This window comes from Tremella mesenterica (genome assembly GCF_000271645.1).
Source record: "Tremella mesenterica DSM 1558 unplaced genomic scaffold TREMEscaffold_1, whole genome shotgun sequence".
Classification (NCBI taxonomy): domain Eukaryota; kingdom Fungi; phylum Basidiomycota; class Tremellomycetes; order Tremellales; family Tremellaceae; genus Tremella; species Tremella mesenterica.
Genome location: NW_006711225.1, coordinates 3,431,878 through 3,458,431, shown reverse-complemented (window position 1 = coordinate 3,458,431; position 26,554 = coordinate 3,431,878). Strand labels below are relative to the sequence as shown.

The 26,554-nt window shown below is 47.6% G+C and overlaps 9 protein-coding genes across 9 annotated transcripts; 3 read left to right on the top strand and 6 right to left on the bottom strand.

Annotated features, from left to right (window-relative positions):
• Positions 1-48: 48 nt before the first annotated feature.
• Positions 49-1,419, bottom strand: TREMEDRAFT_67132 (uncharacterized protein; the record flags this gene model as incomplete). Its single annotated transcript, XM_007001862.1, has 5 exons — positions 49-87; positions 260-444; positions 654-801; positions 1,072-1,174; positions 1,376-1,419. 5 exons carry the CDS (start codon positions 1,417-1,419, stop codon positions 49-51), a joined length of 519 nt encoding a protein of 172 aa, XP_007001924.1.
• Positions 1,420-1,604: 185 nt separating this feature from the next.
• On the top strand, positions 1,605-3,747 carry TREMEDRAFT_42080 (uncharacterized protein). The gene is made up of 9 exons (XM_007000929.1): positions 1,605-1,891; positions 2,024-2,364; positions 2,489-2,549; positions 2,595-2,608; positions 2,655-2,692; positions 2,754-2,835; positions 2,971-3,031; positions 3,067-3,256; positions 3,433-3,747. The coding sequence occupies exons 1-9, from the start codon at positions 1,738-1,740 to the stop codon at positions 3,680-3,682; spliced, it is 1,191 nt and encodes a 396-aa protein (XP_007000991.1). The 5' UTR covers positions 1,605-1,737; the 3' UTR covers positions 3,683-3,747.
• Positions 3,748-3,793: 46 nt separating this feature from the next.
• On the bottom strand, positions 3,794-4,852 carry TREMEDRAFT_59074 (uncharacterized protein; the record flags this gene model as incomplete). Its single annotated transcript, XM_007001438.1, has 5 exons — positions 3,794-3,992; positions 4,209-4,256; positions 4,400-4,462; positions 4,514-4,578; positions 4,763-4,852. 5 exons carry the CDS (start codon positions 4,850-4,852, stop codon positions 3,794-3,796), a joined length of 465 nt encoding a protein of 154 aa, XP_007001500.1.
• Positions 4,853-5,348: 496 nt separating this feature from the next.
• TREMEDRAFT_59073 (uncharacterized protein) lies at positions 5,349-8,024 on the top strand (the record flags this gene model as incomplete). Its single annotated transcript, XM_007001437.1, has 6 exons — positions 5,349-7,061; positions 7,184-7,306; positions 7,463-7,576; positions 7,621-7,722; positions 7,814-7,919; positions 7,972-8,024. 6 exons carry the CDS (start codon positions 5,349-5,351, stop codon positions 8,022-8,024), a joined length of 2,211 nt encoding a protein of 736 aa, XP_007001499.1.
• Positions 8,025-8,237: 213 nt separating this feature from the next.
• TREMEDRAFT_15744 (uncharacterized protein) lies at positions 8,238-9,584 on the bottom strand (the record flags this gene model as incomplete). The annotated part of the gene is made up of 4 exons (XM_007000353.1): positions 8,238-8,428; positions 8,631-8,855; positions 9,000-9,085; positions 9,148-9,584. Coding segments are annotated over 4 exons (939 nt in total), but the record flags the coding sequence as incomplete, so codon positions are not given.
• Positions 9,585-10,741: 1,157 nt separating this feature from the next.
• Positions 10,742-13,959, top strand: TREMEDRAFT_59071 (uncharacterized protein; the record flags this gene model as incomplete). The annotated part of the gene is made up of 3 exons (XM_007001436.1): positions 10,742-11,109; positions 11,180-11,777; positions 11,830-13,959. The coding sequence occupies 3 exons, from the start codon at positions 10,742-10,744 to the stop codon at positions 13,957-13,959; spliced, it is 3,096 nt and encodes a 1,031-aa protein (XP_007001498.1).
• A 584-nt stretch (positions 13,960-14,543) lies between these two features.
• On the bottom strand, positions 14,544-20,872 carry TREMEDRAFT_59070 (uncharacterized protein; the record flags this gene model as incomplete). Its single annotated transcript, XM_007001435.1, has 12 exons — positions 14,544-14,840; positions 14,882-14,983; positions 15,038-16,977; positions 17,036-18,694; positions 18,747-18,967; positions 19,011-19,375; positions 19,423-19,764; positions 19,808-20,259; positions 20,304-20,372; positions 20,419-20,583; positions 20,630-20,710; positions 20,758-20,872. 12 exons carry the CDS (start codon positions 20,870-20,872, stop codon positions 14,544-14,546), a joined length of 5,808 nt encoding a protein of 1,935 aa, XP_007001497.1.
• Positions 20,873-21,405: 533 nt separating this feature from the next.
• Positions 21,406-24,201, bottom strand: TREMEDRAFT_72928 (uncharacterized protein). The gene is made up of 6 exons (XM_007002113.1): positions 23,963-24,201; positions 23,543-23,678; positions 22,644-23,200; positions 22,163-22,337; positions 21,650-22,086; positions 21,406-21,606 (listed from the first exon to the last, which is right to left on the bottom strand). Exons 1-6 carry the CDS (start codon positions 24,008-24,010, stop codon positions 21,568-21,570), a joined length of 1,392 nt encoding a protein of 463 aa, XP_007002175.1. The 5' UTR covers positions 24,011-24,201; the 3' UTR covers positions 21,406-21,567.
• Positions 24,202-24,374: 173 nt separating this feature from the next.
• Positions 24,375-26,062, bottom strand: TREMEDRAFT_67129 (uncharacterized protein; the record flags this gene model as incomplete). The annotated part of the gene is made up of 6 exons (XM_007001861.1): positions 24,375-24,398; positions 24,445-24,557; positions 24,693-24,912; positions 24,990-25,398; positions 25,604-25,795; positions 25,983-26,062. The coding sequence occupies 6 exons, from the start codon at positions 26,060-26,062 to the stop codon at positions 24,375-24,377; spliced, it is 1,038 nt and encodes a 345-aa protein (XP_007001923.1).
• Between the last annotated feature and the right edge of the window lie 492 nt (positions 26,063-26,554).

The following is a 26,554-nucleotide window of genomic DNA, read 5'->3' as shown; positions in this document are numbered from 1 at the left end:
AATCTTCGACGTCGCTCGTGATCATGCTTGAATGACTTGAGCTTTGGGCTATCCGATATATCTGAAATTGTTTGTCTGGATCTTATACTGGTCATCAGTACACTTTCCGCTCTTCTCACGATCATACGATCCTGTCCTTCACTAGGTACCCCCAAACCGTCCAAGCACTATCAGCTTGTTCTAAACCCCAGCACATGCTAGACAGGGTGTGACCGGTCTGAGGACGTGGTGAGAAAGAGGGTTAGTACAGAGGACATACCATAGGTTGTAAACCGCCCTCTCCGGCTACGGCACGCAACATGAACATTTGATGGAATTTCCTCGCTTTATCAGGATTAGGTTGGTTGGCCCCGCTAGTCCCGTGCAGAGGAAAAGAAGCAGGTCCGCTGAATACTGATCCAGTGACGTTGACTATGAGATCAGGAGGGGATGTTGGTGTTGGAGCTGGAAGTTAGTCATCAACCCTCTTTGTGCCTAATCACCGAACCCGCAAAGCCCCATGTGTTTCTTCTTGATCCCACAGTGACACATCTGGATTGATCGGTTCCATTCGCAGGGAAATTCATGACTTGCTGATGCCCATTCGGAAAGAGTTGTAGGGTTCAAGGAGATGATGAAGGAGAGGAAAACGGAAGCGGGAGAAAAGAACGTACATTCGGCAGGATGACAATCAAGTGTTTGTAGATCATGTCTTGAATATGGGAATGCTTCCAGCCAAGCTGTGAGTTCGGTTGAGGTAGTAGGTACGAGGTTTCCGTTCCAGATGAGTTTAGCACCGGGATGATATAGTAATGGGATTTCCTGAGTCATCAGTATGTCCCCTTTAAATCTATTGACTATGTTCCTTCAAGATCTTCTTGGCTACCACACTTCCACGAGCGTCTGACAGAAGACCAGGATGTGTGCTTGCACTTGTGGTGAATGTGTTTGAACAGGAGCTGGTGGCTCGAGGTTGGTGAGTGAAAGAGGAGATGAGATGCAGGTATAGATGCATGGAGACGGGTTGAACGACAAGTAAGAGCAAGGAGAAAGTTAAGGCCAAAGAGAGAGAGAGAGAGAGATAGCACTGACGGATACTCGTCGAAGTGGTTCATCATAAGTTTCATAGTAGACTTGACAAAATGCTATAGCACCGTGTGTGGAAGCTTCTATAGCTGGTGCAGGCCATGGTGTGCTGAGCGTTAGTATCTCTCATTTCTAATCCTATACACTCAAGCCAATATCGACACACATGAGTGGAGCGTGGATGTGAGTTATAGGGAAGAGATGGTCTTGGTCGGAAAGCTGGATAAGTAGAGGTGGCGAATATGAAAGTAAGAGGTCGGAGGCATAGGAAGTAGTGGGGGTGTGTGAGGAGGGAAGATGGACGACTCACGATGGTTCTGATGGACCTGCTTGAGCGAAAGTGGTCGTAGCCATTTTCTAAAAGACTCTTCACAGTAGTGAAATCGACAAGCAAGTGCAAAAGAAGGTCAAGCAGAGACAAGTTACAAAAGGAAAGAAGGAAATTTAGTAAAGTGAGATTGATGAGATATAAATCAATCGAGGAAACATCTTCCTTTCTTCTTACCCTCTTCCTACTTAAGTACCTCTCGTCATCATCCAATAAATATAAGTCAGCTACTTGAAATAACAACTGTCGCCTGTTATTTGAGCTCGCGGATCGGGCCATTGGCCATTGGCTGCCCTACAAAACCATCGTACCAGCCGACAATCCGAGAGGGAGCTTTATCCGACATGACCATGCGAGGTGTTCTACGACCTTTATCAGGTCTCGTCATACGTTGTTTCAAACGTGTAGAGGCATTTGCAGATTGGATCACTGGAGCTGCTGGACCGGTCTTCGTTGGATTATGTTGGACTTTGATAGGTCTTGGTGGGATCATCTTCTGTATGTATATCTTTCTTCAACACCTACCTATCCCACCAAAATACCCTACCTCGACTGGTACCATGCTCAGGCCCAAATAACTGTTTATGACCTCTCTTGTTAGCTGGAGAAAGACCTGAAATTAACTCATAGTCGACGTCGTCGTTCGAGATTTATCCTGGTTCACCACATTACTACTCTCCCCTATCCTCTTTATTATCCCTGCCAATTTATACGGCCAATACTTTCTCGTATGCGTCACTCCTCCCGGTTACCCTTCCCCCAGAGCCTTAGCATTATCCCCAAATAAACCAGTTCACAGTAGAAGAGATTCTTGGTTGGTTCATTCCCCTCGTAGTGTGTGGAGTCCAGAACGATGGGGGATGACTAGAAGAAATACACGTCCGTTGACCGGGGAAGGAAATGTTAATGTTACTCCTGCTCCGCAAGGAAGAGTGAGGAGATGTAGGAAATGTGATGGGCCTAAACCGGAGGTGACATCTCTTATCTTTCTTCATTTTCACCTCATTCCCTCTTTCAGTTCTGTACTATATGACCTCACACACTTACTTGATGAAGATCTTCGATGCCGGGATGTGGTGGAAGCTGATCAACCAGCGAACACATCATTGTTCAGTATGCAAAAGATGTATCCTACTGATGGACCATCATTGTCCTTGTGAGTAAAGTGTTTTAGAAGTTGGAGAAGGATACTGATCAATAGGGATCAACGGTTGTGTGAGTTCGGTCGAAATGGTATTGATGAGTCTTACGACCCAGTCAGGTCGGGCTCCATAATCAGAGACATTTCGTCTTATTCATGTATGTCATTCATTCTTGAAAATCGATCAGCCACGTGAGATGTCAAAGACTGATATTTTAGGGCTTGGTTGAGCTTCGCAACTTGGGTTGTATCCCTGATGGGCTATAGCAGATTTTGGGATTCTTTCGATTTCCGAGAACCGGTGGGTGTCCCATTTATATGTCTTCACCCCAAACCCCTCTTCCCTATGTTGTGGTCACTTTTGACCGTCGTCGCTGTTGATTCATCTGTGAAAAGACGATAATCATCATGATGTGTTGCTATTGCTGATTCTCAGTGGCCCGGCATGTCACCGAGAATAGCTTATACATTACTTTACGTGCTCAGTCTAGCTATAGGTAAGTCTTCAAACTCCTGACGAGCTGATCAAAAGGCTTTTGTGTCCCAGTGTTGCTATTGTGGCATCTCTATATGGTATCGAAAGGCGAGACAAGTGTAGAAAGTCATGATAATGCTTATCTGGAAACGAGGGCGAAGGCAGAGGGATTGATCTATTTGAACCCGTATGATCTAGGGAAGAAACGGAATTTAGAATTGTTTTTCAACATAGGATCGGGAGGATAGTACGTTCGTTCCTTCTCGAATTACATTTTGTGATCTCACTATCGTTCATACCACAAGGAATCTTCCAGACTCTCTTATCTCGTGTAGCTTACCTCGTTTTACCATGTCATCCTCTCCGAGATGGACTTCACAGAGTTCGACAGAGTGTACAAGAAGACCTCGTCCTAACACTTAGTCCTAAGCGAACGCTCCTCCTACCTCTGACCATCCCACCATGGTCCAACGGCTGGTCCTACCCTCGTCGTCAACTTCCCCTTGAACCCCACTTAAAACCAACCATGCATCTCCACGCTCCCGAGCTGGCTGACGGTCTCATTTCTTCCCCTTCCGCTGAAAATGGCATGTTACAAAGTAGGTATGTGATGGGAGACGGAGGAGATCTAACCGATGATGAGGAAGGTGGAGGAGGATGGATGGATGATTGAACATCTAAAAACATATCTCACAATTTGATGGTTTCATGACGTTTTGATGCATGACCCATACTTAGTACAACATTCCTAATTTTATCATGCCTACAATAACACCTAGTCTTCTCATAGAACCCCTTCTTTGGCTAAGCCATATGCTACAAGCAAGATCAAAACACCCCATCCTACGAGAGAAACTTCCGTTCGATGGGCTGAAGAGGTCGTGTATCCACTAGCGGTCGCTGTATATTGTGCCCAAAGAGAACTGGACATACTGGCTAGTTTGGTACTGACGCTAGCTTCGTATGCTGAGAAATCTTGGATTCTGGGGGTCAGACATGATCGTGCATGAATCCCTCAAGTTCTATCCCATCTCTGCTCTCCGTCACGGGGAAAATTCAAATGACGTTTTGAAAGTCTCGTGAAGCCTCGAGTGGAGAAAATCTAGCCAGAGAAAGCTTTGCAACCCAGGATAGAAGAAAATCTCGATTGGGGTATCCTGATTAGGGTAATAATGGAAGGATTCGAGAATTGGACTCACGTTCCAGCAGCTACGATCGCCGTAGGACTAACGATAGCAGGATTAGTCCTATTTGTCAATCCATCAGAACATTATCTCCACAAGTCTCTATGATGACGAATTGTAAACACATCCACGTACACAAAAGAAAGGATCGTGTTGATAAACTACGACGGGATGTGATGGGTGGGGTGAGGGATGTTGTAACTCACACAAATCCTTTGGTAGTAGTGGAAGTTAATGAATTCTGTGCTACTTTCACACCTATTGTTGATCTATATATGAGTTAGAACAAAGGAACATTGAAAGGGGAATAGAGTACTCACAATGTCAAAGTCCAAACTTCATCCCATTGATCAGTTGAGACTGTCTCGATGATTGTTTGGCCATCCTGGATGTCAACAGTCGATCATTCCGTACGTGTAGTCCGTCCGTATATTAATACCCTTTCGGGAACATACAGAGGAGGAAGATGGAGGTGTAGTGTTACATATACACCTTGGTCGGTTGTACTTGATGAGCACGGAGTTTCGGGATGGAGAAGAGACAAGATTTGATACTTAGATTTTACTCACATCATCAAGAACTGTCAAGCGAGCTGCGTGCGTCACGGGAAGAGACAACAATAATAGAACCACTGTTGATAATGTGAGAAACCGTAACATATCGAAAGATGAGATTAAGATGCTAATCGGATGAAATGACTTGGGTGCATCTTCAACCAAACACCCTCAGTTCACTTGCTCGGACCTTGAGTGAGTTTGTTGACGCGTCCGAGGATATGGTGCATGTGTTGGGGACGAATAAACTTATCAGTAGAAAGTCGGTGCCTTAGTTTCCCCCTGCCACTTTTAATACACTCACCGCTGGAACGTCCCTCTTCTTCCAACAAGGAGCGCATGTAAGGAGTAGTGCATGCAGTAATAGCTTACAGGGGTTGAAGAGATCGAATCTTTCAGCCATGCTTCTCTTAATGACGTCTTGCAAAATTCATCTCACGGGGGTAGCAGAGAGTGAGAGAAGAGTAAAGTTTGTAGCGCCACATTGAAAACCGAATCGATGACGTCCTTTGGTCCGAAAATGTTTTCATTCCCTCTTCCTCTCCACTCTTTCTTCTTCTTTCCCCCTTTGTCAATCACTTCACTCATTACATTTCACAACATGGCAAAACGTTCCGCCCCGACTTCCGTCCCCTCATCTGCACCCGAGTCTAAGAAGCCCAAATCAACTTCTTCAAATAAACCCGGCAAGTCGAAACCTGTCAAGCAGACGGAGAAGAAAGCAAAAGATCCAAGTGCTTTTGAAACAGTGGCTACCACTATACAAAACGTCGCTGCTGATCTCGCTTCATCCGTCACTCAAGTTGTCGATGTTGCTGGAGAACTATTGATTGACGGTTCGGCTACCCCTGCTCCGGTCAGAGATGTGGTACAAGATAATGTGGATGTGGGGAAGATGAAGAAGCGTGGCAAGGTTGTCGCTTCCAAAGCTGCGGAAGCTAGCGAGACTGTGGTGGAAAAAGCGGGAGAAGCTGCCAAACCATTGAAGGGAAAAGCTAGTAAGATGGTGAAAGATGTGGGGAATAAAGTCGGTGAGGCGGAGGAAAAACTGGAGGCATCATTACAGGAGAAAGGGGTAGACGTAAAGGAAGGCAAGAAGAAAGTAGGTAAAGCAGTGAAGAAGACGGAAGGAGTATTGGAGAAAACTGTGGAAGCTGCTCAACCACTCAAGGGAAAGGCGGCAAAGGCAGCTAAGGTGGTAAAGGAAAAGGCGGATGAAGTGGCTAAAGCTGTTGAACCTATGGTGGAGCAGGTCAAGGAGGCTGCTACCGATCCGAAGAAACGGAAGAGGGCGGGGGAGTTGGTGGCTCAGGCGGAAGAAACGGTCATGCGTGTGGTCGGGGATGTGGCGGAGAAGGTGGGAGAAGCTTTGGACGGTGTAGTGAAAGGCTTTGGAGCGGCGACAGGGTTGACGGTGGGAGAGGGGAAGGAAAAAGCGGCTGAGGTGGTAGAGTCGTCAAAGAAGAAGACTAAAAAGGTCGTGGAAGACGTCGTAAGGGGAGCGGAACCGGCTCAGAAAAAGGCAAAGAAGGTCATGGAAGATGTCGTTGAAGCCGCAGAACCGGCTAAGAAAAAGGCGAAGAAGGTCGCGGAAAACGTCGTAGAGGGAGCGGAGCCGGTCAAGAAAAAGGCAAAGAAGGTCGCGAAAGATGTGACGGAGGCGGCTGAACCCGCCAAGAAGAAGGTCAAGCAGGTCGTTGAAGAAGCTGTCGGTCAAGGAGAAGCGGGCAAGGAAACGGTTATGAAGAAAGGCAAGAAAGCCAAGGAAGCGCCGGATACAAAGCTGGTTGAAGCGACCGATAAAGTTACAAAGAAAGGACGTCAAGCGGTAAAAGATGCGGAGGAGAAAGTCGAAGAAATCACTCCGAAGATTGTTGCAAAAGGCAAGAAAGTTGTTTCACAGAGTGAAGAAGCCGCCGGCGACCTTACCACCAAAGCCAGCAAGAAGGGCAAGAAGGTCGTTCAAGACGCTGAAGAAGTGCTAGCCGAAGCTACTGTCAAAACCAGCGACAAAGCACCAGAGATCGCCTCGATGGTCACAGAGGGCGTGAAATCCGCTGGGAAAGCTGCGAATGGAATCAAGACAAAAGGCAAAGCTGTGCTCAAGGCTGCCGCGGAGACTGAAGAGTCTGACGATGACGAGGAGCTTCATGGGTTTACTTCTTCCGAAGGCGAAGGTTCTTCCGATGAGAGTGACGCAGAAGATGTGGCTGTGAGAGAAGCGGGAAAGAAGTTTGATATGAGCAAGTTGACAAGTGTGGCTAAAGATGACAAGAGCGTCGCTGCCAAGCTCAAGAAAGCTCAGAAGAAGAAGGTGCGCCCATGTGTCTGAATATGTCCCGCTTGACCCATTTCTCAAAATCCCCAAATCCACCGTCTTAGAAGTAAGATTTTTGAGATGAGTCAAGGAGGTGAGATGGTATGACTGACTTCTAGACTTCGGAAAAGGGTACGCTGTACCTCGGAAGGATCCCTCATGGGTTTTATGAAGATGAGATGAAAGAATATTTCAGTCAGTTTGGTGAAGTGACACAACTTCGTCTTGCACGAAATCGTAAAGTCAGTTTTTGGATTGTGTTCTTTCCCATCCAGTCTTACTAGCATCATCCAACATCTTCCCCTATCTTCCACGGTCGGTACCTCATGACCGTCTGCTTGAACATCACATCTTCAGTTCAATCATCTGAAAGATTATCGGAAACAGCTGACAGGAAGACGGGCGCGTCCAAACATTACGCATACATCGAAATGTCATCTGAAGCTGTGGCGGAGATCGTTGCTGAGACAATGAACAATTACCTCCTCATGGGACATTTACTCAAGTGTCAAGTGAGTTTCTTTTCAGCTACAATTGAAGATTGACTGACTGAAAGGTCGTCCCGCCAGACGAAGTTCATCCTAGGTTATGGGAAGGGGCTAATAAGAAATGGCGTAAAATACCTCGTGCTAGATTGGAGAAGTTGAGACAAGAACGGGTAAGTCTTTCTCTTATATTCTACACTTTCATCGGTATCGCCTGTCGAGACGGCTGTGAAAGATACAAAGGGAAGATTTACTGATATATAGCCAAGAACGGAAGAACAGAAGAAAGAGTCAAATGATCGTTTACTCGAAAGGCAAGAGAGAAGAAAGAGCAAGATCAAGCAAGCAGGGATCGATTATGATTTTGAAGGTCATGTGAGATTGTCCACCCTTTCAATGTAGCATCCTTGACTGACGTACAGGCTTGAGGATGAGGGAGAGATGGGATTGCAAGATGATGTGTGAATGCAGATAATCTGATAGGTGTAATGATCTATGAATATTGATTCTTTCTCTCTTTTTTAAAACACATTCATCAAGTTGAGAACTCGTGAGAAGTTCGAGGTTTAGCATTGCATCGTTGAAATGTTAAGTAAAGCATAGCATAATTTCGTCATCTAAAACAGTATGACACATTCAATTCAAACCTCATTCACTCTCATGGACTGATATCCCTCTATCATTCTGACATTTTCCAGACTGCTCTCCCAGTACCCCATTTACGTCTATAGAAAATGACTGGCATTTCACCTTCGTCCAAGTCGGCCATATCGACACTTCCGACGAAATCGTAGCCTCTGTCATAGTGAGTGATAATCTTCATCATGACCAGTTGAATAGCACGGGCGGAAATGAGTGCCGAGGCGGAATGTGCGGTCCCTGAAGATCAGTGACTTGTACATTTACACGCAGATCTTCGTACCGTGTAGTGGCGAATGTCAATTGTCAGTCGATTGTGGTCATACGATCATCAAAGAGAGACCCGCCCAATCGATTGCACGGAATGAGTGAGGCAAAAGGGTAGGGGTATAGGTTATGAGGCGAGGGGAATATCAAGGGACCAGAAGGAAATGCGACTGACATGGATGACCTTTGAGACGAATCTCCCTACAGTGTCTCTCTCTAACTCTAGCATCTCTAATCCCATCTATCCAATGTTCTGTTATTCCTTTTTCCAAAGCTTCACCCACATCAGCTTCAGCGTCGATGATCCAAATACGATCACTTTGATAAAACGCCACTGCGAAGAAAATAGGATCAGGGTCCGGTTCTCCTCGAAGAAAGATGAGTGTATCTTTACCAGAGTCTGATATCAGTTCCGTCAAATTTATCGAGTTTCAAAACCATCTTTCACTTGTCTGTAATGATATATTTGGATTGATAAAACTGTAATTGGATTTGAAAAGCCTTCGGAGTATAGGGAATGAAATTTGAAGGAAAATTAACTCACCTTTGGCTGAAGTCCTAAATGAAGAACAAAGACTATAACCTTCTTTAGCAAAAGCCATCATGAGATAAATCAAGATTCTTTTAGATCTATATTCAATCAATTTACAAAAATTCTCTGATTCTTAAATTTGAATTAAAATCAAACTCACGCAACTTTATCTTCAGTTTTAGGTAACCAAGCATTATCTTTCATCGTAACTTCCCAAACACCACCTTCACATCCTTTATCTTTATGTCTTTTCATTAATTCAGGTTGATATTCTACTTGTTGATTTTTCAAAATACCTTTTTTCCAAGCTTTATGTATGGAATCTAAAACTAAAGGTCTCATAGATAATGGTAAAGCTAAAAAAGATAAAGTAGAAGTAGCACTTAAAGTCATTACGAAGAAAGGAAATTTTTGACCTGCAGAACTTGATGGTAATGGACATGAACCTAAAGAAGAAACTGAAGTCGCAGGTGTAGAAGAAGTATTATTACCATTATCTTCATCCATTGAAGAACGTGAATCTATAGTTTCGGTTCTATCGAGGTTCATACCGCTGAAACGTTTTTGAATATAAGGTGAATCAGGTGATGATAAACCTGTGAGACCGGTGATTATTGAAGACGTGTTTTTTTTCAAGATTGAAGTTGGTTGTGATGATGATGAAGTTGATGTTGTACTGTGTCTCAAGGGAGGTACAGTATCTTTGTTTTGAGGTAGTGGAGGTATCTTGGGAGAAGTAGATGGCGGAGGTTGAGATTTACCAAGAGGTTCAGCAGGGGTGATGATTGAATGGTCAACATCAGATAGTGATTTCTTATGTTTGTGACCGTGATGTCCACCGAGATGAGGGAGATGAAGAGGCATTATGAAGAGAATAGTGTAAAGTGTAGTGAAGAGAAAAGAACAAGAGAAAGGTTACAAATGCATAAAGGTACCAGGTAGCCAAGAAGATACGCCAAGTCGCCACCTCGGCCCTCGGCGGCAAAAGTGGATAATCCCGACGGAACTCGAATTAATCCCGACGAAATTTTGCCACTTTCTCCCAAAATACGACGTTCAACTCCCATATCCCGTCACTACTGACCCAAATACCTTCACTATTAAAAAATCATCTTTCCGTGGCTTTTCTGATATCATTGGAATGCCTGACGCCTTCTGAGTCTATTCATACCATTTTCGGCACAGCTTTCGGAGTATTGACCACAGGGGCATGGGCAATGTCCCCAGCCCGAAATCCTACTTCCTTTTCGGTCCCCTTTCGGCCGAATTCGGGAGCTTTCGGTGATAGTCACATACTCACTACTGACTACCAATCTACCCAAGTGAATAGCTTCTTTCATGTATGTAAGTATGTATGTATGTTCATGTTCATGGTAATACATCCTCTGAATGCACAAAACTCTCTTAAGGATCCATCATGTTGACGTGTCTGATGGTGATGTGTTGATTGAACTTCTACTAAGTACTAACACGGGCTGACGCGATTTTCCCCCTTTTTCATTCCTTCAATTCACTTCTTCTCTTCACTTCACTTCACTTCAGCATCTTCATATCTTTTTCCAGCATACATTAGCCAGCGTTTTTCATCTGCTCTCCACTGCTCACTCTCAACTGATCTCACTGCTCATTCTGCATCTGTGTGCTTCATCTCACCTTCCCCCTTGGCTCGTCCGAATTATCTTATCATCAAAATTAGAGTCTTCCCACTCCCCCTTCCTCCCAATCTCTCTGACCTCTTTGACCTCTTTCTCAAAATGCCGAACCCCTTCGACCCAAAAACAGATAAATCCAGTGTAAACCCTCCGAAGGGTTACAAATTACACCCCGACCATGTTCACTTCCAAAAGTATCTTCAGCCACAACACCCCATTTGGAAGAATGAGAAATCACTTCGTTCTTTTCAAGCTGAGATAGGGTTCTACCTCCAGCCCTGGTGGCATGCAGAGCCGAAGTATCTTCCTCAGCTTGCTGAAAAGCTAGGACTTCGGGAAGCTACCCCGAAACAAATGAAGGAAGAGGGTATTCGGGCGATTACTAGAGGGTCACGATGTTATTCGGCGGATGAGTCGGCCACAAAGCCAAACTGTCATGTCCAGTTTTGTGTTTCGGCTTTCAATTACACGTGAGTATTGGTTTATCAAATATGGCTCCCGAATTCGGGAGAAATTAACGAAACTCAATGCTGATCTCAGACATCCCGAAGTGAAATGTGTCAATGTACCTGATGGTCGACCAGTGTTTCTCAACCGTTGGGACGAAGGAAAGTTTCGTGTCTGTGTGCACTGTTATAACTCCACAAAGCCCCCTCTCACCTGCTCCCTCAAGGGCAAGCCGACCAATTTCCTTGTCGAAGAGTCCTCCGAAAGTGAAAAACGACCGAAAAAGTCATCACAAGGTCAGGACAAGCCTGAGGACAGCTCGGATTCTGATTCGGACTCATCGGACTCTGAACATTCACCACATCCCTCCCCTCCGAAACCTCGCCGGCCAGCCACCACAACACGCTCCACAAGAGCTTCGGCTCCCAAGAAATCGGTTTCTCCCCCCCCTCCCGAAAAAGGAAAAGGAAAGGGAAAAGAAAAAGCTCCCCCTGCAGCTTCCACGGCGATTGGGTTCTCAAATGCGCCACTGCAGCAACCGGTAGGACCGAAGGACAAGCGTAGGACTGCTAGGGGAGGCACTGTCGCAGCTGGGGATGCTGCAAAATCCCATCCGAAATGGGTTGTCAAACCTTCTCCGAAACCCCTCACCGAAGCGCGTACGTCTGCTAGAGAGCAACCTCGTTCGGAGGTGAGTTTTCTAAGTTCCGAACCGAAAGCAAGTCTCAGCAGCTGACTTTTAGGGAGAAACGGAGCTTTCTTCTCCAGCTGGTCCTACTCTTGTTCAAGATTCCAGCTTGGGTCAAGATGATGGGGAAGAAACACCTCAACCGGAACAATCTACAGCCCGAAATGAGAGGCCACGATTCCCTCCCCGCCCTCCAAAATTTGCCGATGTTGTTCCCGAAAAGGAACCCTCCGAAACCGCCCCCCCCGTTTTCTCTGCAGGTTTGCCAGCTGGGGTTTCTCCGATACTTGTCCGAAGTAGTCCTGTTCATCCTCCTGTGAACAAGCGTGCCCTGGAGGATGTAGAAGAGTCCCAGGCCGAACCGAAACGGGCTCGTCCGTTCTCCATTGAACAAGGTCCTCCCCAGCCCGAAATGGATCTTACCTCCGAAAAGGTGCCCACAATGTCCCCTGTTGGTCCTGTTCCTTCTCCTGCCGTATCTGTTCGACAACAGGCCGTTCCCTCTGCTCTAGACCCATTTATAGCACAAACACAATCGGTTTTGGGTGTTACATTGCAAGAATCACCAACAATCCCTTCGCCTCACCAAGCTAAAAGTGTCACACCGGCCCCCTTCCCCAGCCCCTCCCCTGCTCCGAAAGCAGGCCCTCCTCCAAACCTTCAACCTGGGTCTTCTTCTCTCGTCTCTGGCCCTCCCCAAATCTCCCCACTACCTACCTCACTGCATACGTTTGCAGAGGTAAAGCAGTGGCTACAGCAGAAGCGCCTGGGTCGATCAGGTGTGCAGAGTCTTCCTGGTCCAAACCCATCAACCAATGTTCCGAAACCCACGATGGCTCCGAAGCCCATAGTTCCTCCACTCTTTGCTTCCCAATCGGCTCCCCCTCAGACTCCACCTCCCACTTCTCTCATTCGTTCTCATTCAGAATTCGTTGGCTCTGGTCCCACAGCTTTGCCAGGTCAGATACCCTCCATTCCTGTCACTTCGGTCAATGTGGTCAGTAAACTCCCTCAAATGAACCCACCACTCCAGCCCGAATTTCGGACCCAAAGGCCCACTGTCCCTTCCTTGGACCAGCCTGCACCCGAAAAGGTTGTCCCTTACATCCCGGCTCCACCGTCTACCATGCCCGAAGTTGAACAGTGTCTGCATCGTATGAGTGAGTTTCAAGAGACTCAGGCTCAGTTTGAGGAGCAATTCTCTTCCCGAATGGTTGCTCAAGTTTCCGAAATGATAGACTATTACCGAGAAATCAACCGAGGACGTCATCAAGCCTTCTCCGAAAGTGTCACACAATCACTTTCGGGTGTGAGAGCTATCAATGGGACATGGAGTGAATTCAAAGCGCGGTATGACTCGGTGGTTTCTGAAAGAGATGTGGCTCAAGGAGAGGTAAAGACACTGGACCGGCTGTACAAAGAGCAGATTGATAAGAATGAGGAGAGAGATCATGCTGTTGCCCGAGTCACCGCCGAAAAGGACGCCGAAATTGCTTCAATCCGAAAGCAGTTGGAGGAGACTCAGGAAGGGCTCAAGACTATGAGCCAGAGGTTCGCTAGTGCAATGGGGGATAAGGAAAAGGAGGCTCAGGCTCGTCAGTTTGCTGAACAGCGGTGTTCAGATCTGGCCAGACAGATGGCTGAGAAGGAAAACACCGAATTGGAAACTCTCCGAGCTCGTCTTTCGGAGGCTGAAGCAGCTAAGGGAGTAATGCAACAGCAAATCGACGAGGCATTGCAGTTTGTGCAAATTACCGCTGCCCTGCAAAATGAGACTGAGATGGAGAATGTAGGGTTGAAGGAACTCAAAGCGCAGTTGGAGGGAGCAAATGAGAAGTTACGGGCGGACCTTCAAGTGGATCAAGAGGAGTGGGAATCGGCCAACTACACCATCAGGCAACTTGAGTCAGAACTCCAAGAGGCCAAACAAGAAAAGGCTCGGCAACAATTCCGCTTTGACCTTAGGACCTCCCCTGCGAAGCCGAACGAGTACTCTGACCGAAGAAGAGCTCACAGTCTTGATCTCCCTTCCACCAAGATCACCGCTCGAAACTCCGAAAATACCGCACCGAATCCCGAAAATGACCCTTCCAACTCCGAAAATGTACTTTCTTCAGGACCAACACCTCATGATGCCATTCCCACAATCCCCACAAATGCAGATCTCCATTCTTCTCAAGATTAAATGTAGCCAATCAAATCCGTGTTACAGTTCCCTTGTATGTACTGTCACTTGTTCATTTTGCCGAGTTTCCGTTTCGGTGTTTTCATTTCATGTTTCGGTCTTTCTATGTTTGGGGTCCAAATGTCTCATCTGTGTGTGAACTAGCCTGTGTAATGCATTCCATGTCTGAACTCTTCCAGCCTGGCTCATGTTGCATACATCCCTGCAAGAGATACTTCACTGTTTCTTGTGTCAGTGAGCGAGAGATCCTTGTAGTAGGATTAATTGTCCCCAAAATTCGGACCGACTTCGGACAGCCTTGACCAATTTCGGACAGTCATGGCTGCATATATCACTGCAAGAGAGCTTATGACTATCCAAATAAGCACTGGGTAGACACAATGACTAGTGACCCTAAGCAGTACAATATTGGAATACATGAGATGGTCAGATGTGCTTTCGGAGGGGTTTTCGGTGTTTCGGGAGTGCCTTCGGACTCACTTGGGAAAGATAATCAAGCCCCAATCTGCATCAAACCAAGTGTATTTTTACATCCAGAGGTATATTAGTCATTATATTCATGCACAACCAGCTGTGATACCTCTCTACAGGCGATCTATGTAGTAAGTCATGGAAGGTACAGACTTGTCCATCAATTTTTTCACTTTCGGACTGAATATAGACTCATTTGCTGGATCCCGTGCAGCCATTGCAAGCACCAGTTGAAGCACACTTGTTCGTAGTTTTCTACTCTCACCTCTAGCCAGAGTTGATGATTTCACCCCAAGCACAGAAGCAGTCGGTCTGATTCCCTGGAGAAGAAGACATGCAGCGGCACATGCTAGAGGACCACAGCTGTGTGAGTCCACTTGTGTAACCCAGTCCAGGTTATCCCTGGTAGCCTGAACGTCATTATTGAGCTTGGGAGTAGTACTGTACTCACCTGAGAATTTGGAGCAATCAACCAACCCATAGCTTCAGCCTCTGTTGCTATGCCTTTTCTGACTTCCCAGGACAAACGGCGTTCTAGCAGGCGTGACCATTGCTATTGATCAGTGACGCTGCACCTCATTGAAGTAATTTTGAATGACCAACTTACCTTCTTCTGTTCTCCCGAATCATAAGTCCCCCCTGCCCCATCATACATCAACACCAGCTTCTGTGGCCCAAAGATTACCAGTGTCTCAAAATGGGAGCTCGACATCAGAACCCCAACTGTGTTCTCTTTCCTCCATTGCCCGTCCTTGCCCAGAGAAGGCCATGGCGTACCTCCAGGTATGTATGGGTTCCAGTTGTCACCAGCAGCTAGGGTTCGGTAAACAAACGAGTTTGGTATGGGGTCAGACATTCCAATCCCCAGATTCACACAATTTCGGATGAAAGCTGACACCGAAAGCAAGATATCATCGATTCCGAAATTGGTGTACCACTCATTCCTTCCGTAGAACTTACGCAACGTTTTTGACCCGAATGTGGAGTCTACACCCTGCAGCTTCAAGCCCTTATGCTCATCTTCGGCCATGTCATGAAACATAGCTTCCATCTGGTCGCACAGGTCCTCAAGGAGATCGTCCGAAAGGCTATCAACATCTTGAAATGTGCTGACGGAGATGAGAGGTTGAAAGGATTCCCCCGAACGCCACTGAACTTGTGCTAGTCTTTCGGCAATGACTGACTGAGCCTTTTCTAGTTGACAGTACTGCGGAACCTCGGGTGAGGGAGAGCGTTCAACAGTGGGAACGACACTTGGAGGATCAATGTCCATGGATGATGATGGGGAATCTGGTTCTGCTGTAATGTCTTGAGAAGCTACAGTGGGATTGAGACTGATAGCTTGATCGGGGGGAGCCGATTCACCCTGGGGTGTGTTGGTTTGGCACAGCATGTTGCTCGAGGAAGGCCCGCTTTCGGGAGGTTCATCACCAGGTGGAGAAATATGTGTAGGCTTCGGAGGGATGGTACCCTGAGAAACTGTGGGAAGAACATTGGGCTGAGAAGCGGTGGGGTCTGTAGGGGTACTGGTGGGCGCCAAGCTTGTGGACTGGACATCAACTGGGGCAGGTTCTTGTTCCGTTGGGTTTGGAGGAGGAACTTTCGGATCTCCCGAATTCGGAGGTTCAAGCGTTGGCGGGGCCGAAGTTGGCAGCTCCGAATTTGAAGAATTAGCTGGTATGGCGTCCGAAACGGGAGGTTGGGGGTTTGGTGCTTCCAGTGTTGGGCCTTCAGCTTTTGGTATTTCAGGATTCGAAGCCGATTTTGACATTGCTTTCCCACTTGGCTTATTCAGTCGTCTCTTTTTGGCAATGGGTTGACTTGCTGATGGCTTGACTTCATCTTCCAGTGTATAGAACAGCAAGACCGGGAATCGTGTACCACCGAAAGCGTCCCGGTTCAGAAACATACGAGAGGTTTTTTCGTCGTCAATCTCCCACAGCACATCATCATGCTTTATCAAAGCCACATAGTGTCCACTGGTCACCTGCACGGTGTCCCCCTTTCGGCAGAGCATTCCCTTCAATCTGTACATTGGAAGATTGCTGGGGAGTATAGGAGGAGGTACGGCCGAAACCTGCGCTGGGTTGATAGTTTCGGGAATGTCAAAAGGGTGGATCACTTGGTGTGCAGAGGGGTTTCGGAGATCCCAGACAATGTTGAGGAGTAACATGCGGGGCAGGTTGTTGGATTCCAAGGACATCTTGGCTCGTGCTCGAGTGACGGCCATTCGTCCATTACATGGTACCGAAAAGCAATGTTGGGGACTGCATGAACGCCACAATGAAAGGTTGATGAGCTGGATGAGGTTAAGTGATGAGCCATGTGGATAGATTTGGAGAACGGTCATTTGCTTCTCCAGTGAGGATGTCTCTTGCCTGACAGGGACTGCGTGGGAACAGGGCTGAAAGACATATTCCCAGGTTACTCCGAATTGGAATGTGTTCCGAATCGGGTTCTGTTCAATGATCTGATTGAATTTGCTTGTCATTCTGAGAAACAGTTCACACGGATCATGCTGAGATTCTTCATCTATCAAGTTCTCACCTGCATATCAGCAAATGAACATGCTGATTGGCAGCAATGATGGAGGAAGGGAACTCACTTCGGAGGATCGGTACAATGTCCTTCAGATCCACCAGCCGTCTAGTTACCGAAATGGCTTTAAGAAAGTCACCTAGTAAGACAATCAAAGAAGGTGCGTGAGGCCTGAGAGCGTCATTAGCTTCGTTGAATGCGGACACGAAGGCTGGAATTCGGAAGACAATATGGAACAACGACAGAGCAAAACAGGATTGAAGATAATTCTTTGCTCCAACAGGTCGATCTCGTGGTGGTAGTGCGTCCCGAGGAATGCCAGCTTTTGTGGGGGCTGTCTTTTGGCGATAAGGATGCAGAGGGCGGTGAGCTGCTGGACGGCCACCCTTATCAGCCTCTGGTCTTGAAACCGGTAACGTGGCAGTGGTTGAGGGATGGTCGTCAGCATGGTTGAGGAATCGGTTTCGGCGGGTAATGGGCGAATCGGGCTCGACAAAATCAAGGTTGGCACTATCAATGCTGATGAGCTTGCCCTGTTTCGGAGGCTGCTCGGAGGACCAATCATGCCACACAGGCTCCGAAGGGTCATGTCCCCAATAGGCAACAAGGTCTTCTTGATCCAATGGATAAGATATCTCTCCCAACCGTCTTTGTAGTTGTATAGCTCGAGTCTGCAGTCGCAGTTCGTTTGCCGTGACACCATTAGAATACGTTTCGGAGGAGCCACAAGTGTGAAAGCAGTACAATGCCCAGAGACCCGAGCACCTTTTGCCTGTTTCGGTAAAGTATCTGCAGGAGCATCGTTCACGAGTTTTGTCTTTGATCCCACAGTAATGTAAGTCCGGTGTTGTTTTGCTCGATTCGGAGGATGTCACACAATATGTATGATCTAGTTGACCTCTCAATGACATAGGCATCTCGTCTCCGAAACATTCCCTAACCGCCCCTTGCTCCCAAAGCTCCAGTCCTTGAAGTATGTGTGACAGAACTGTGGGGTCACAGCGGGCAGATGTTGGTGGTGAATGGAGATACATGGGAAAGTAAACGTCGATGATGATTGTGAGGAGTTTGTCTATACGTTTGTTGGCTCGAGATTCAAGGAATACTCTGTCAAAGGTCCGAAATGCCGCTTCGACAAAGTTGTTTGTTGAGAGAGTACCATCTCGGGTGTGATGAGGTGGCAGACCATAGTCGACAAGGTATCCCCTCCATCTGTCGCTGAACCATTCAGACAGGAGCCAGGTTCTGATTTTGTCCCAAATTTCGGGATCGTTATTGCTGATTGCCGCAACATCGGCTTCTAGTCGAGCAAAAGCTTCTGACCAAGACTCCTCTTCGGAACATCGTTGGCACCTCCGAAGTGCCACAAGGAAGGCAAAGGCCTTTTCGGTACCCACCAGATCACTCCCAAATAGCCGAAGTGCTCGAGATCGGGCGGCGTGCATGAAATGGAATTGGCATAACCGAATTGGAGTTCCCGGGAAGACCTCCTCAATGGCCTTTCGTTCGGCGTCATCACAATCAATCATGAAATGTAGTGGAAGGAAATCCTCCTCGTGAATGTATTCGGCGTTGATGAGGATTTGCTCTTCATTCTCATATTCGGAGACCACTGATGATTTGCCCTTGAGTAATGCTTTCGCTTCTTTCTTGATAGCCTTTCGGATAACGCTCAAGAATTCGGTATAGGAATCGGTGTTGGCGTGATTTGAGACCATGACAGCTACTGGAGCATTGTCAGCTCCGAAACCCGAAACCCTTCAAACCACAGGACTCACCAGGGACCATATGACCATATTCATTTACTGTGGCTAGCAAGGTGACGGGACAGCGTATTGCATTCTTATTTCTCCAAGACGAATCAAGAAAGAGGCCCCGATCTGTGGCATGCCGAATTGCTGATTGCAATGCATGTTTCGGACTGATGATTGCAATGAACGAAGAGTCCGCTGGGAATGGCTGAGTGCCACCGAGTGCCAGGCCTTCAGGATATTCACAACTGACAGTCAGCTCATGAGGACAAGGAAACGCTGGCTACATACTGCAGGAAAGAGCTTGGATTGGCCTCATGTAAGATACTTATCGCCGCCAGTGGTAGCCGATCCAGCCTTTCCTGCCGCAGAGCCGTTCGGATGGCAGTTTGGAAGTCAGTGGTGGTAGGAAGACGCTCGGGATAATTTGCCTTGACCCATAGGACATAGGGGTGAATCTTGCAGAAGGAATTGTACCACCGAAGCCGAAGACGTGACTCAGTCGTTCCCACCAGAGTTGCAGCATCATGGAGTAGGTTTCGGAGATGTGGCGAAATCCGAAGTAATGTCAACGGGTTCGGTTGACCGTGATATGCAGCTTTCGGGCGGATCAGACAACAGACCCCTTTTCGGATATTGCTGGGGGTCATTCGTATCTAAGAAAATCAGCTTAGTGAAGATGAATCATCCTTATATGACCCACCTCAAGAAAAAGATCACACTTTAAACGTGCTCTTGAGGAATATCGTGCACTGGCAGCAGTTGGAGGGTGAGCTTCGGCTGTTGTTTGTGTTTCATCCTTTGCTTTCGGCTCAACATGGTGGTGGACACTGTTCAAAGTTGGCTGGATCTGGGTACAGTTGCCACTGCATCGGAAGATCGACCGAAACACTGTCCGATTCGGGTATGCGGCGACAGCACTGTCGGAGACAAAGAAGAGGCCATGTCTTCCCCTGATGTCGGCGGGTAATAAACCAGGGGGATCCAACCATTCCACTTGAACACATTTGGATATATGCTGGGTCTCAATGAGGTAGTCCTGACGCTGATATATCAACGGTTGTAACTCTCCAAAACAGAACACTGACCAAAGAGTCAAACGCTTTCGGGATATGATGAAAAGCCACCTCGAATTGTTCATAGCGATCATCATCCACCAGGTCAGGATTCGGTAAACGACAGAAGGTTTCCAAAGCACGTATGTTGACCCCAAGACTAGCGTCGGTGCGAGGAGCTTTGAGTGCCAAGAGTGGAGCCTCAGGACGTGGTACGGAGTATGATTCGGAAGAGATATTGACAATTCGGAAGCGCCCGGCCGCCTCTTGCCTAGCAGTGATGATCTCATCTTCTACCGAAATGGGATTCGGAGGTTGAGAGGGAGACCATTTCGGAACGGCAGCGGATAAGTTGGGTGCTGAAGCTTGCACGGCCGAAGACAATGAAGCGGAGGGGGAGGCCATGACCAGCTCTGTCCAGGGTACCGAATCTGGTGTCACAATACCAATACCGTTGGACGATGCAGGAGTATCTCCTGATGCAACTCTCCTGTCAGTTGATACATAAAGGGGATCCAAAAGTACTCACTGGAATCAGCCGTGGACAGGGGTATCTTGTGACCAGGAGACGATTTGGGAAACTGCTGTGAATGATTTACTGAGCATAAGCTTCAATGAACCCAGAGGAAAAGAAACTGCCTCACAGGCCACCGAATCCAAATGCGATTCCAGTCGCGTTTCGGAAGCAGGCAGGGAGGCAGAGGGGGTTGGAAGGAGATCGGGCTGAGCTACTTTATGACAAGGAGATGGAGAAGAAGCCCCTCTTGAGCTCAGCTGGGGTGGTTCAGGAAAGGGCGGCGGTTTGTTCACTGAGCATAAGCTTCAATGAACCAAGAGGAAAAGAGAATGTCTCACAGGGCACCGAAACCGAAACTGACTGGATCTCCGAAGCTGTCCTGTTGATAGAAGAAGGCTCAATAGGGTGAGAAGGACCGGCTACATAGTTAGTAAGGGGTGAGATAATCTTCAGAGGAGACACTGACATGTTGATGGTGATTGTGCACTAGGAGCATACACTTTCGGAGGTCGACCACGAAAAGGCGACTTTCTCTTTAAAGCGTTGAGAATGAGTTGATCAGCTTGATTATTCTGAGACATAAAGCTTGTGAGCTTAATTCAGTAAGTTACTATTATGTTTAAATCAATGGAAAGAAGATGATTGAAATAAGAAGAGGAGAAAAATGATTGCCCAATCACCGCCAAACAGTGCCTAGGGTTGAAGGACACATCCTTTCGGGGGCGTTTCCGAATTTGAACTCCAAATGGCTGTAGAGAACCAAGGACTCCGAATTCGGAGGTTCTGCCTGCATGAATGGCTTCAGAATACGTGTGGCAACCCATAGATATGCAAGAAGCCACGGTAGGATGCATATTCAATACAGGGGGGATTTGGGGACATTCCGTAGGTATTTGGGTCAGTAGTGGAGGGATCCTCGGGTTGAGTGACGTATTTTGGGAGAAAGTGGCAAAATTTCGTCGGGATTAATTCGAGTTCCGTCGGGATTATCCCTACGCGCCCCTCGGCGGAAGCTTAGGGTCACTAAAAGATCCACCGGGTTCTCCCGCTCATCCCGTCGGACATTCGGACAAAGGTTGGGACATTTTGTTCGACGCAACTGCGGGTCCATCTACAAAGATCAAAAACACATGTCGCATTCTAAAGCAGCACAAAAAGTATAAATTAGTTTTCCAAGTGTTCAAGACTTCCTCAAAGCTCCCCTCACTTCGCCTGTGCACAAATTCGATAGATCACAACTTTCATACCATCTCCATTGCCTTCAACCTACAGAACACTATTTCTTTTCTTTTGGAGAACTGAAAGCGTGTTTGATCTGAAAATCAGTCGAGCTTCCTCTCGGTAAAAGAAGCGCTTACCTTGCTGAACAGACCCGACTTCCGTTTCGTAGCAGAAGCACCAGTCGCTTCTTTCCCATGTCCGGAACCAGGAGTTTTGGAGGGAGTACTAGGCGCACTCCCTACGTCATCCTTCGCAGGTGTCTTTGGAGGCGTCACCTCTGCGTGAGGAGGAGTGACGGTCGGAACGGCGGTTACCCGTTCGGGTGTCGCCTCGGCTTTAGCTTTCTCAGCTTCCGCGCTGACACCTGGATTGGTCGAGATGGGTTTGGCACCAGCGTTGTCGGAAGTGATGCCTGTGTCGGCGGATCGGTCCTTAGCTGGATCACGTTCGCCGATCGTGACGATAGACGGCATGGGGACAGTGGTGTGATTGGCAGTAGTCTCGTTCTGTGCAGGTATGTCGTGTCCGCTCTTCTCGAGGGTCTCCACCGGAGCAGGTTGATTGGGGTAGGGGTCTGACATGAGTATACACATCCATAAGGGTAAGTTGTGGGACAGTCGAAGTGAATACCAAAAAACAGAAACACTAACCGCTGTTGCCATTTGCCTCAGTGTTCACTTTAAGCTCTTGAATCTTCTCGTCCAGGTCGTTGATGGCTGCCGCGGAAGGTTTGCTGACTGACGATTCTGCGACACCGGGCTCAGCCGTTTTCGTTTCTAGACTGGATATATCGATGCCTTTCGCTTGAGCCTCTTCGACCGAGATCTGCAGATCAGTTTCTATCCCTCTGTCCGACAATTACTGCAAGGGGTTGCCCTATTGTTCCACCGCCGACCAGTCACTGAGACTGTGCAAGTCTCTATCGAGCATTGGACGGGTCCCGTCATTCCTCTCGGTTACCTGAAGCGAGCCCCCAGTAATCCCACTTAGTGTATCTTTTCCCCTGAACCTGCTCACACGTCATGAACTGCAGAGTCGACTTGCTGAATCACGTATCGTCACTTGGTCAAATGGCATACACCCGGCAGGCCACAAATTCCAGATATTGAGGTGATAAAAGACAAGACCTACCGGTTGTGTTTGTGTCAAATCCAACCCGGTAACTTTTTCAACAGCCACAGCAGCGCTCTCCGTCACTTTCTCCACTGCTGCAGTAGCAGTCCCCACAGCCGCACCGATAACAGCCGCTGCTCCTGCTCCATACTCGGCAGCAGTCTGTAAAACCCCTTTCTGATCCGCCACGGCGGCATCACCAACAGGAGCAGCAGCAGCTACCTTCTCCATTTGTTCAGGGACAGGTTCGATCGTCGTAGCGCTGGTAGCGGCAGGAGGTTCCTCAATCGAATCTATTTTGCTGGCTTTTGGACTGGAAGAGGAGATTGGTCCGAGGGTGTAAGTTCCTGGTGAGGCAGCTCCGGGTGCTGCTGCCGCCAATAAATCGGCGGGTCGTGTGGTTGGAGCGGTGGTAGGGGCCGTGTCGGATACAGTCTTTGGAGGGACAGCTGGAGGCTCGGAGGTGGGAGCGGTGGAGACGAGAGAAGCGGTGGATTGAGCGGGGGCGGTATAGACATTATTCATGTTGCCCGCGGCATCCCATTCTTTCGCCTCGTCTTCTCGGACTTTCCATTCTGTATGTTAGACCTGGTCTTCAAAAATTGGCTAGGGAAAGTGCACGAGAAAGAGCTTGAGGATCGTTACAGCATTCAAAATGTCTGAGAGAGCACGAGAAGAGCTGAGGGGTATACAGGGTTAAATTACAGTGTAAACAATGCGCTATGGACCAGGAAGGAAGTACTGAGAGTTTATGCTGGAATAGTCAGAGACCCAAAGTAGGGTACAAAAGTCGAATATGTGAAGAACGGAGTGGTGGTGAAAGGAAGAGACAGGGTCCAATGAGAAACCCAAAAACGAAAATAATGACCAGTGGCTGGTACACAGACTAGAGCCCGTAGACAAGACTCTACACTCACCACCATCAACAACATATTTAAAAGCCTGTTTCTCTCCCCAAGGCAAGGGAATATCAGCTGCAAAACTCCCATCTGCTTGTTTATGCAAAGGAGTTGCGGTATCTGACCAATTATTGAAACCGCCAGCCACGTGAACCTATTTCGCAACCCCGTCGATGAAGACGTTATGTGATATCAAGACACAGTATATGAGTATACCCGGAGAGCATCCATCGTCGTATGGCAGAATGGTCAGTTGAGATGTTGAAGATGAAGGATACGGAGAAGAAAGTACGATGACAGGGGTGAAAAGATTTAAGTCAAGGGGTTGAAAGAAGGTCTCGTGTCAGCGCTCGATCGTTTTCATCAAGGTGGAAGAAGAAAATGGATAAATGATCAAAAGGTAAGATGGGTACGTGTCACGAGACCAAATAAACGCACAGATTGGGGACCCGTACCCCAGGTAAACTTTGCCATGTGTTGAGCCATGATGAGGGTGAGTGGAAGGCGCTGACGGGGGGGAGGGGGTGAATAAGCGAGTAGATGGGAGTGTACCGAGTGGAAGGGTGATGAACAGTTGTGAAGATGGATTATAGAGATAGACCTGACAGATGTGTATTCTTCCAAGGTGGAGACAGCACTTGGATTAGAGAAGAATTTGAAGAGAAGTGTGACAAGTCAAGATGGAGAAAGTGGGTGTGGGACATCGGTCAGTGTAGTGAGTGTGGCAAAAATGTCAGGGTCCAACCCACGGGAACAGTGCAAAATGCGTCATCATCAGAGACACACGGCTCGTTATCTTGAATCACCATGCATCGCGGGTCAATGATCATGCATACAATCACACAGCTGATCATTCGTTCCATGCTATCACAGCCTGACGTGAGTGGAGATCTCAGACCAAAGAGAGAGTGGTGACTTACCATGCAAAACACTCCAAATGCCATGGCGGCGTATTCTTCCAAAGCTTGGATCCCACTTTTCGACTCTGCCAAAAGCTCAGGTATCACGCTGACCGACGCGATGTAGAGGAAACCTGCGCGTCAGGTCGGGTTGTGACAGGAGACCCTCTCTCTCTCTTTGACTCTCTTCCTACTTTTCGAATTCCCTCTTGTGTGCCACAATGGGGGGGGGGGGGGGGGGAAGACAAGAGAGCAAAACCGAAACTCACCCCCAGCCGTCATGGGAATGACCAATTCCCCTCCGTGCAAACTTGTGCCTAATATCCCTTCGCCGACTTTCACAACCACATCTTTTCCTGTTCCACTCGTCTCTGCTATCCATATACCAAGAAAAGTACCGACGAACGCTCCGACAGCTGTGAAGAATTGCGAACCTAAAGCTTGACGTTTTGAGAATCCAGATTTGATCAGGATGGAATAATCCGCGATCTGACATGAGCACGGGTACTTGCGAGAGCAGCGCGTATCTGCAAGACAGAAGTAGGATCGTTAAAGATTGAACCCACCTCGTGAGGAATCTCATGAGCAAAAGTAGCGATAGTAGTTACTGCACCAAGAGCAGGTGAAGTGTAAAAGCTCGCTGCCATGGCTAATCCGTCTGTGATATTATGGGTGAAATCTCCGAAGAGATTGAGGTATGCGGAGAGCCTAAGCGAAGGGTTGGCTACGGATTGTTTCTCTTGAGGCTCAGAGGACTGGGTGGTCGTCTCTGAGGGAGACTTTCTTGATCGAAGTTCACCAGAAGTGTCGTCAAGAGCGGAAGATATCGCAGTGGTTGGAGAATGGGAATGATTTGGTGACGTAGAATGAGAATGGGAGTGGGAATGTGAGTGGGAGTGGGAATGTGAAGAGTTTAGCACTCTCATAGTCTTGTCAAGGACGAAGAAAGCTGCGAATCCTAAGAACACTGCTCCTCTGTAGTTTAGCATCACACTTTTCACCATCTGATCACACCCGCTCTTGTCCAGTCCAGCGACCTCACAATCCCCGTTTTGAAGAGATGACAAAGCGAGCTTCATATTCGCTTTCCAACACAGCTCAAGTCATCTTTCACCATCATACCACCCACTTCCCCTCAGACACACATTGAATCGGATCCGGTTCGAGGGAATATACTCACCCTATAAGTATATTCCGTTTCTCTTCCACCACCACAGCTCTCTCCGTATCATGTCCTTCACCAAAGAAAGCGTGCGGGACAAGATGTAAGAAGACATCACCTAATAAACCCCCAGTAGCAAAAGCGATCATAGTGTTCAAACTGCTTGGTTCGAGGGTACCCGGTACGGCCAAAAGGATAAAATTTGGTATTCTCTCATCAGTTTTTCTTCCCAAAATCTCAAAACTATCCTCCATCATCCTCGAACCCAACTTCATCAAACATTGGTCGACTCCTCCATCATCTCCGTAACATTCTTTTCCCCAGATCATGCCCGACCTTCGTAATTTGAATCTGAGCCATATGAAAAGGTTGTAGAGGAAGACGTATTTTTACTCACGAAGAAATGTAAAATGTCCCTAAGAGAGAATTCCAAGCTGGTGATTTGAACGGAAATAATAAAGAGAAAATTTGTTTCATATGTCCCTCTGTTCGGACATCTTGGGCAGTGAAATGATGTTGTTTCTCCATTTGAACATTCTGCATATCAGTCATATCACTCCTCCTCTCCCTCCCTATGTTACATCTCCTCTCCTTTCCGTCCAGTCCCCGCCTTTCCTCGATGTGTTAGCTCAGAGCAAGACAAGACCATCATTTCTCACTTAATGAGTCGTGGAAAGAGGAGAGAATCAAAGGAGTTGTTGGACTCACTTTAGCCATAACCCCTACTCCCAGTAATACTACCCCGATAGCACCTATCATCCATAGTCGTGATGTCATTCTCGTACTCATAGCGTTGTATGTAGAGACCTATCGAACCGCGAACCAGTTCTTTTTCGTGACTCCATTCGCCTTGAACACGTCTAAGCGGTCCAAGCTCCCGACGGAAGCTGAACTACGGCGATCGCCGCCCAGAACAAGCGCAATATCGTAAGCGGCCTATGTAAGCGTATGACGTCACTGACACCCTTC

What these genes read in the sequence shown, in the direction of transcription:
- TREMEDRAFT_72928 (XM_007002113.1), bottom strand. Translation starts at nt 24,010, where the DNA reads ATGGCTCAACACATGGCAAAGTTTACCTGGGGTACGGGTCCCCAATCT. An exon ending in GGGGTACGGGTCCCCAATCT is followed by an intron (nt 23,679 to 23,962) that starts GTGCGTTTATTT and finishes GTTGCGAAATAG; the next exon opens with GTTCACGTGGCTGGCGGTTT. An exon ending in TAAATATGTTGTTGATGGTG is followed by an intron (nt 23,201 to 23,542) that starts GTGAGTGTAGAG and finishes TCTAACATACAG; the next exon opens with AATGGAAAGTCCGAGAAGAC.
- TREMEDRAFT_42080 (XM_007000929.1), top strand. Translation starts at nt 1,738, where the DNA reads ATGACCATGCGAGGTGTTCTACGACCTTTATCAGGTCTCGTCATACGT. An exon ending in TCTTGGTGGGATCATCTTCT is followed by an intron (nt 1,892 to 2,023) that starts GTATGTATATCT and finishes ATTAACTCATAG; the next exon opens with TCGACGTCGTCGTTCGAGAT. An exon ending in AGACATTTCGTCTTATTCAT is followed by an intron (nt 2,693 to 2,753) that starts GTATGTCATTCA and finishes CTGATATTTTAG; the next exon opens with GGCTTGGTTGAGCTTCGCAA.